A 9,518-nucleotide genomic window follows, 5' to 3' on the forward strand; every position below is an offset into this window, starting at 1 on the left:
GGAAAGAGAATTTTTTTTTCTGTATGTCATGAATTTTTTGCAAAAAACCTAAAAAAAATTGTTTCCTTTACAGTAACCTTAAAATTGCAGCTTTTTCCTAATCAAGATTGATGCCTGATGGCAACCTCGTCCCCAGGGCATCTTGTATCCTTTTTGAAATCAGGACGGCGATCGTCTTGCCGTTACGGTTATAGAAAAGGGATAACAGGCGCTGGGAACAAGGTTGGCCTGATGGATTTTTTTTAAAAAACTTGATATTTCGTATATTTTTACCAACAATCAGTTTTTGAACCTGATTTCTGGCCACCCGCTGCCTCAATATTGGCGAACTCGAGCACCACCGGATTGGAAATTTTATTTTCTTTCATGTGGGCCTGTATAATTCAATAGTGAGTGATCACGAGTAATGGCTACTAGTTGGCCTTTAGTAAGAAGGCTTTGCTGCTACGCCAAGTCTTCCATCTGTGATTATAGTTTTTTTAATTCCAAAAAGAACAAATAAATAAAACCTTAGTTGCGCAAAGAAACGAGGTACGCAATGGTAACCACACATTTGGCTTTTATCACGAAATGTGGAAAACAAGTTAACAATAAAATGTATTCTTTCTTCAGAAAAGTTAAATGCATTTTTGTTGATATTTACAATATGATTTTCTACCAAATAAGTACAACACATATGTACGAAATTCCAAATTACACAGGTCTATTGTTTAGAACAATAAATAAGAATAATGACCATGCTGGTCAGAATTTTGATATTCTATAAAAAAATAAGCGTACATTAATACCTGTATTTTGTTTAAAATGGTAACCAAATGCTACTTCGTGAATGTATGAAATGGCGATTTCCAGATTGCACGACAGGGGAAAAATTGAAGTCCATAATTTTTACGACAGATGAATCCGCGGAATATACGGACTAAAGACTAGTTTCTATATTAGCGATATCCGTATTCTATCTATGCGCGAGAAAAAAAGTAGTAACACGGGAAACACGAAATTAGCAAATGTGATATATTTTACCAACTTTGTTGCAACAGGGTATTCCTGTGAAATTCTTATGACTAGTCTCTTATAAATAATATCCGCGTTTTGAACCTCTCCCAGAGTAATTTTACTGACTGGTGAACCCGTGTATATCTTAAATATTTCTTAAAGTTACTACTGAAGATACTACATTGGCATCGATCTGTTCTGTTACTCTCATCTGTAAATCCTTATACATGTATTGCTGAGAAGAGAAAAAAAAATTGGTTAAGGTTCAGAATGTTTTTGATTGTTTTAATTTTAATAAAATGTTAGCCTGAACGTTTCTAAAAAATAGGTTCTAATCAAAAAAGTGTAAAAAGTGAACAGCTAAAACAAAAAGAAAATAGAAAACAATGTTCCACCATCACCACCACCACAACCAAGAAAACAATGGCAAGAAGACAACAAAAAAGCAACAAAAACAACATCACATCACATCACCATAACAACTACAACAACAATCACAGTAACAGCAACATCACATCACCATAACAACAACACCAACAGAAAAATAACCACATATGTAAATGTAATTTTTGTATATATTTAAAAACTTAGAAATAATTTCTTGTAAAATATATAGAAAAACATTTTTTAAAAAAGTTTCAAAACCTTTTACCAAATTGTCTTTTTTGAACAGACATTTGTGCAAACAATGGGCAATAATAATTGGCTACCCGAGGAGTCAACATTGGTTCGGTTAGCCTCCAGTCACCACCCACTTCTTTTGATATCGAAATGACCTCAATTAAACTTCTAGGAATGCGCCATAAAGTTAGAGAGAAAGGATCGCTGAAACAAGCATTTATATGCACACTAATTTCAACTCATAAGAAGAACAGGCATATTAAAATTATGGCAGTTCAATCCTACGTTAGTGTGATAACAGAAATGCATTACTATGTAAGAATATTCAAACAACTCTCTTGGCAGAGCCTAAACATGTGAATGATACTAATCCTATAAAGGACACAACAGATATGGTATAAAAAACTGATGACCAATTCCCAGTAGTTTCAAGCATATGACCAGTCAAATAAACTCCAACAAAGCCAGCAAAAGCACCACAACTATTTATAAAACCAAGTAAAGCCCCAGCATGCTTTGGTGCAATGTCTTGCGGGTTTAAAGCTAACGAGCAGGTTGAAAATGCATTTGCACCTACATTGAAACTCATGACAAATAACGCTTGTCTGAAAGTTTCAACAGATGTCAACATCAACGAGAAAATGATAGTTCCAATAAACAGTACGCATGCATAAAGTTTTCTCATGAGCGTCATTGACATGCCGGATGAAATAAGAATATTTGAAGTATATCCGGCTGTGTTGGCGAGTAAAAATGATAGCAACCATGGCACAACATTAAACACCCAACCTTTGCTTTCCGGAAATAAATCATGAAAATATACAGGTGTCCAGGCAAGCAGGTTATAAAAACAATAACTGCTACAAAAGAAGGAAACTACTAACGCCCATACAGAGGGCGTGAGTGCAAGTGTTCTCCATGGTATCGGCTCTACCAACTGCGTTGAATTTTCATTTTCAACAATATCGCTGTTTCTATTTATGGTATGTAAATACCTCAACCATATAAGCCAGAGCAACGATAACAGACCAATAATAATGAATACCATTGGCCATCCCGCAACATCTATGATTAACGAACCTCCTAGACCAGTTACAATAGTTCCCACTGATGATCCAGAGCTAGAAAAACTGTAAACAAATCCTCGTTCAGCAACAGGAACATGTTTTGTTAAAATTGCGGTAAGAGATGGAAAAAACACCCCTTGACATACACCAGTTAAAAACCTTGCAGCTAAAACAGCAGCGGTCCCAGAACCAAGGACTGTGTGTGAGTGAGCCAGCATTGGAAATGCTAGTGTTAAAGTACCCCATCCAAGACCAGTATAGAACATAACTATTTCTCCACCATATCGGTCTGCTAAATAACCACCTAACACATTAGTAGTGATATAACCACAAAAGAAGGCAGACAATGCCATACCAGCTATGTGCTTATCCCAACCGAGATCTTTACCAATCGCAGTTGCACATATGGAAATGGAACTTCGAACTGAATAAATCAATAAACAACCAAAAAAATAAGTGAACATCCATTTAATTCTCATGCGTTGGTTCCAATGGTAAACAGATTTTTCGTTGTCTATTTTAGGAATTAAAAACTCTGCTTTCCTTGAAGGAGATGGTAAATTTATTGGAACAGTTTCAGCCATATCGAACCTTGATTTCTCTTCTATTTATTAATCATCTAGAAATAACGATTATTATATATTATTTTAATGTTAAACAGACCCAAACAGGTGAATTGCATAAACCGACAGATCTTATTAAGACACTTGACAAATCTTTCTTTTGAAAAACTATAAATACATCACAGTACAACTTTGAAAAGTTATTTTTTTTCTCCTTCATAATAAACTTTTCTATCACGTAAAAGCTTAAACAGACTGCATACACATTTAAAAACCTGTGGTCTCATATTTCATAAAATTTTGATTTTACATTCATTAGAATATATAAATATATAGATGTAAATAAAAACTAAGAATTATATCGTCAATACCTCAATAAAATATATTGAGATGTCAATATATTTGAAGATATCGCACGAATAAAAGTTGAAGGCTTCGCGCCTTTTTTTAAATTAAATCCACGTTAAATGCACACATTTCTAATCATTGACGGTCCCTATCAATATAAAATTACCGTAACTTGTTTTTGCAATGTTTTTACACGATTTTTAAAAAGGATAATAATCTATCTAATAATCTAATAATTTTCTATCGAAACCCTTTAGTCGCGAAATTAAATCTGTGTAACATGAAAAAAAGGAAAAACAGTAAATTAAATTCACACCAACTTTCGTTCACAGATTAAAAACTAATCTACTGCAAAATAAAAACAAAAAAAAAACATAACTTTCAGAAAATTTTAAATAAATAATTTTAAAATAGATAATATATTGGTCTCTTTAAAAATACATATTTAATAACTTTGACATTTAACACAAAATCTTTCGTGAAAAAGCATGTCATTTTTAGCCAGGAAAAATAAAATAGTCATGTTGCAGTTTTTATAAAATTCAAAGCATTTTAAATGTAGTGTTGTCATCCCATTTGATGCCATCTGCTGCCCGCTAACCGGCTTGTGTGGCAGGCGGGCAAGATAGAGCAATGCTATACGGATCTCTGGCGGTAATGTAACATCGTTACAGTCGAAGGGGACAATAAACTTCCCGTTACTCTTACCTTATTTCATGAAATTTTCGATCGAGTCTAAATTTTTCACGCATTTAATTTTAACATGTCTAGGTTTAGTCATGTTTCGTTCACAATTCTCGGGCACATGGTTAACTTAAGATCTTTATCGACACATCGATATAGTATAGTATACATTACTGAAAATAAAAAGATTATAAAACCTCAACTTCATTACAGTTAAAGAAAATGTTTTATGGTTAATTGGCACCAATAATAGATTATCGATGCTATTCCTTGTTACGATTGTTACGACAATCTAATTTTCACGCATCTTCTGAAAAAAATATTCTACGCACATCAACTTTAAATGCGCAAAAGATAAGATATTCGAACAACCAATTGTTGAGCGACTCTGAGCAAAAATAAGACGTGCGCAAAAATTTCATGAATTTATTACCCATAATTTCTCACAATCCTGTTTTGCGTAAAGCTTTAAATACCTTAAACGATCCTCTCACCAGAGCCAAAGCACGAATAAACAATTAATCCTATACAAGAAACTATTGACGTTAATATATACACCGAAGACCACATATTTGTTACTTCAAGGATATATCCGGTAATATAAACTCCAACGAAACCTGCAAATGCACCGCAACAGTTCATTATACCATGAAGCGCCCCAGCATGCTTTGGTGCTAAATCTTGCGAATTTAATCCAACGGAACATGTTGAGAATGCATTAACACCAATATTTAAACTCATGACAAACAAGGCTTGTTTGAATGTTTCAACAACAGTTAACATTAAAGAAAACACAATAATTCCAATGAATAATATTGATGCGTATAATTTTCGAACAAAAGTGATCGACATTCCTCCGGATATAAGAACGTTAGCTACATAACCCGAAATGTTTGTTAAAATAAAGTTAGCAAGCCATGGGATAACATTAAAAACCCATCCTTTACTCTCAGGGAAAGCATCATGGAAATATACGGGCGTCCATGAAAGCAGGTTATAAAAACAATAACTACAACAAAAATATGCCACAAACAATGCCCAGACAGGCGGACATGATGCAAGTTTCAACCAAGGTACCGGTTCCTTAGTTGGCTTTACAAAAACTTTATCTGGTATTCTTTGCTTTGTTGATGATGTCAGAGTGCTTAGGTATTTCATCCAAACCACCCACAATAATGCAAATACCCCTACGGTAATAAAAACCCCAGGCCATCCTACGTGATCAATAATTATTGACCCAACAAATCCAGTTACGATTACTCCTACTGATGATCCAGAGTAAGCAAACCCGTACACAAAACCTCTTTCCGATACAGCAACATGCTTAGCCAATATGGCGGTAATTGATGGAAAAAACACACCTTGCGCCACGCCAGTAAAAAATCGTACAACCAAAATAGCAGCTGTACCAGAATACAGCATTGATTCTGATTGTACAAGCATAGGTAAGATCAAGGTTAATGACGCCCATATAATACTGGTGTAAAATATCACCACCTCGCCACCATGTCGATCTGCTAAATAACCGCCTAATACATTAGTTGTGATATAACCACAAAAAAAGGCAGATAGTGCCATGCCAGATATTTTCTTTGTCCAACCTAAATCTTTGCTAATAGCTGTAGCACATATAGACATTGAAGAACGAACACTATATACCAAAAAAATCCCCAAGAAGTATGTCACGGTCCATTTCATGCGGGTATGTTTATTCCAGTGATACATTGTTAGATCTTCTTTCACTAATGGCAAATAGATAGCATTTTTATTTTTACCAGAAGGATCAACATTTTCTTTAGTGGAGGCTTTTGTTGCAAGCATTGTTCCGAGAATAGATATATACTACCCTAAAATGTGAAATAAACTAATAAAAAATTCACACAAAAGTACGAAGCAATGGTAAATATATCCTGTTTGAGCAGAAGTTTAGCTTCCTGATTGAGCAACAGCATTTGTACAAAGGAGAATGCTGTGGTAAAAAATTTTGAAAATCAGAGGGAGAAAACATTTTAAAAGGAAAAGTGAAATTTATTGGTGCATTTTTTTTTTCTGAAATACTTTAAGGATAAGTAACTGATATAATCTACATTCTTTTCGAACCAAATTGATTTTTTGTTTTTCTACAGTGCTAAAAAGCTTAAATTCAGCAGATATATAACTGTAAAAAGTTGTTGCCGCTTATTTATAAAAAATATGCACCATGTACGAAAGTCCTGCAAAATAGATAGCTGTGTCAAATTGTTGCTGTGTCCTGGGTAAAAATGTGTTTGAAATTTTCTTACGTTTCTCATCAAGTTTTTACAAAAAAGTTTTTTTTAGTAAAAAGTCTGTAGTTAGTGACGTTCGCATTTTTTTTTTAAAAAAAGCATTATTTTAGTGACGATTACCCAAATATTACTCTTAGCAACATTTTAGAGATAAATTTTTAAATATATTGACTCAGATTTTTAACATATATATGCTATGTTATCCAGCAATGACAAATTCTTCCACTGCAAATTTTTTGCTTGTCAAGCACACTTTTTACAGCCTGTTTTATTTGCTTATTACAAAATTTTTTAAAACAACTTTAAAACAATAGTCCCTTAAATTTCCAAAATGTTAAACAGTTGATGCTGAACAATTTGCCTAAGCAAATAAATAATAACAATAAATGTAGCAAATAAAAATATGAAGACATGGTTATAATTGAAAATACTTTTAATATATAAGCAATTTTTCCATATGGGGGAGGGACAATAACACTAAATGTCACAAAATAATATCACAATAATATCATGCAAAAGTTTATTTTTAGTAGAGAATTAAAAATTGCATGCCTGGACAACACAAAAACATTGAATACTGACCAGACAATTTTTTTATAAAATGAGCTCTATATAGAAAAAAGGCAGTAAAAAACACAATGAAAAAGATTTCGCACATCTCATATGTGTGAAACGTACACTAGTAGTGGACGTTAAATTAGAATAAATAAATAAATATTAAATCATGATGTACACCTTGAGAAAAAACAATGTATATACATCAATGCATTAAATTGAAAGATTTTTTTGTTTGATTTTTTAGGTCTTCTTGTCATGGAATGCAAATCCAACCACAATATGTGTGGTATATACAAATCAAATATACTGACTAAAAGGAGTCTGTGCACACACCACCCAAATAGACTTTTTAGAATTTTTACATTTTCCATGTTAAGCCTCTTTGGCACTAACAACTTAGTTGCAAAGCAAAGATATGTTGGAACTTGTTGAAATATTTTCATGAAAAACGATAGCCCACCTCTCCCACATGGCACTTATATACCACACTTACAGGTTACTGAGCAATGTGCAATCAGGTTTAAAAGTTTGCTTGATAAGATTTCGCAGTTTTATTCTGATTTTATAGCATTTTACTGCGTCTTATTACTAATTCCTATTTATGGCACGCCAAAGGAACTTTATTACTATTTTTTGATTACAAAACTATCTGGCTATTATAATACTATCTTGCTTTTATATTATTTTTCACAATTACAATACTAGATAACTTGGCATTATAATATCTTAGTATTTCATATATAATATCATTGGTCATCACTTCTGACAACAAAATAGCCCTGGTGGCAAAGTTGTTATTGTACTCAAATGAAAGGAATTTCTTGGAAACAAAACTTTGGGATTTGCAGATTTAATAACTTTTCACCAAACTCAATTCTCGCAAAACGAATAATTTCACCAAATTCAAATCCCACAAAAAATAAAAATGATTCCACCCCATCAAAGTATACTAGGCCAACATCAAAAACATGTTACGCAGCCTATGTTAAAATGTACTCAAAGAGGACTTTATATTAAGAATTACGTTAAGACTTTTTTTTTCGCTATGCCTAGTTTTTTATTGGTGTTTTATCTTGAGAAAAATTATGTTAAAACTTTTTTTTTGCCATGCCTAGGTCAATGTTTTATTCACCAATCGTGGTGCCATAGATTAGTGGTTATAGCTCTCGTACTCTGTGCGGGAGACCGGTGTTCGATTCTTCTTCACAGCGATTTAACATGGGCGAGTGAATGTTTATTTATTTCTTATTTAAAGTAATGTTTTTACAGGATGACTTATTTAGTATGAAGTATAAAAATACATTCTGTACTGTTACCATAGCCCCGGGTTAACCCAAGCCATGTGAGGGAAATCGGTGAGATGGCTTCATGTGTGGGCTGTTGGATGTTGTCAAGAGTTGTTTAATAGAGCGCAGGCCCTAATTGGGTCTGCTGCGTAGCTCAAAATGAGCAGTAAATACTCTAGGACTCTCCATCAAGAAGAGGGTGCAGATAAGCCGCAAACGCCCGCATATATAAGGGCGAGTTCGGGCAACTTTTCGAATTAAATTGACGGTTGTCCTCCGAAACCGCCCGCACTTGCCCGGAACGCCCGAACTCGCCCGGAACATTCCCGAAATGCAACACCTTGTAACATAAACATGGCGGATGTCAGTTGAAAGAAGGCGCTTGAAGAGAAAGGAGGTTATAAAGTTTATATATAAGTTATTTATCAAGAAAATCTTATCAAAAACCATAAAAACAGTTCTTTTGAGAACTTAGCTACCATATAGTTAGTTAATTTTAATTTTTATACTTTTTTAAATAATTCTTCGAGAGTCATTTATGGCGAATCTTTTTTTTTTTCGGGCATTGTTCAGGACTATGCGGGTTTTTTCAGGCAAATACCTGAATTTTTTTTAAAACGCCGAACTCGCCAGAAAACGCCCGCACTTTTTACGGCGTATGCGGCTTATATTGGCACCCTCGTCCATCAAGCCATGCCCCCTCCTGGAATAGACAGGGTATATTCCTCGATATTAGTGAGGCTAGCCATGGAAAATACGCACATCTATTTACCAAAGTCCAAAGAAAATGCCAATCACAGCCTGCCTGGTCAGCTATTATATTAGCGTTCATAATCCAGTCACCACGACATAATAGGGGCAAAAGACATAATCAGGCTATGCATGGAAAAATCTCATACTGACTACCAAGTTTGAAAAAAATCAACCCAAAACACATAGCTATAGCTAAACACTTATGCATCTGGGTAGCTACAAAAAACAACCTGTAGTAGATAAAGCCAGCTAGCTAGGCCAGTAGATTAGCTATATAATAGCTAACTTTTCTTTCTGTTTGTGCTAGCTTAGCAGCTATAGTTACGATCAGTCAGCATGTAAACTATCGTCATATTTACGGTTTAAAACCTGCGA

The 9,518-nt window shown here is 34.0% G+C and overlaps 2 protein-coding genes across 2 annotated transcripts; both read right to left on the bottom strand.

The window, feature by feature from the left end:
- Positions 1–584: 584 nt before the first annotated feature.
- LOC130654633 (solute carrier family 17 member 9-like) lies at positions 585–3,402 on the bottom strand. Its single transcript, XM_057457247.1, has one exon. The coding sequence runs from the start codon at positions 3,266–3,268 to the stop codon at positions 1,943–1,945; it is 1,326 nt and encodes a 441-aa protein (XP_057313230.1). The 5' UTR covers positions 3,269–3,402; the 3' UTR covers positions 585–1,942.
- Positions 3,403–3,509: 107 nt separating this feature from the next.
- LOC130654631 (solute carrier family 17 member 9-like) lies at positions 3,510–6,159 on the bottom strand. Its single transcript, XM_057457246.1, has one exon. The coding sequence runs from the start codon at positions 6,098–6,100 to the stop codon at positions 4,757–4,759; it is 1,344 nt and encodes a 447-aa protein (XP_057313229.1). The 5' UTR covers positions 6,101–6,159; the 3' UTR covers positions 3,510–4,756.
- Positions 6,160–9,518: the final 3,359 nt, after the last annotated feature.

Source organism: Hydractinia symbiolongicarpus, chromosome 8 (genome assembly GCF_029227915.1).
Source record: "Hydractinia symbiolongicarpus strain clone_291-10 chromosome 8, HSymV2.1, whole genome shotgun sequence".
Taxonomy (NCBI): Eukaryota; Metazoa; Cnidaria; class Hydrozoa; order Anthoathecata; family Hydractiniidae; genus Hydractinia; species Hydractinia symbiolongicarpus.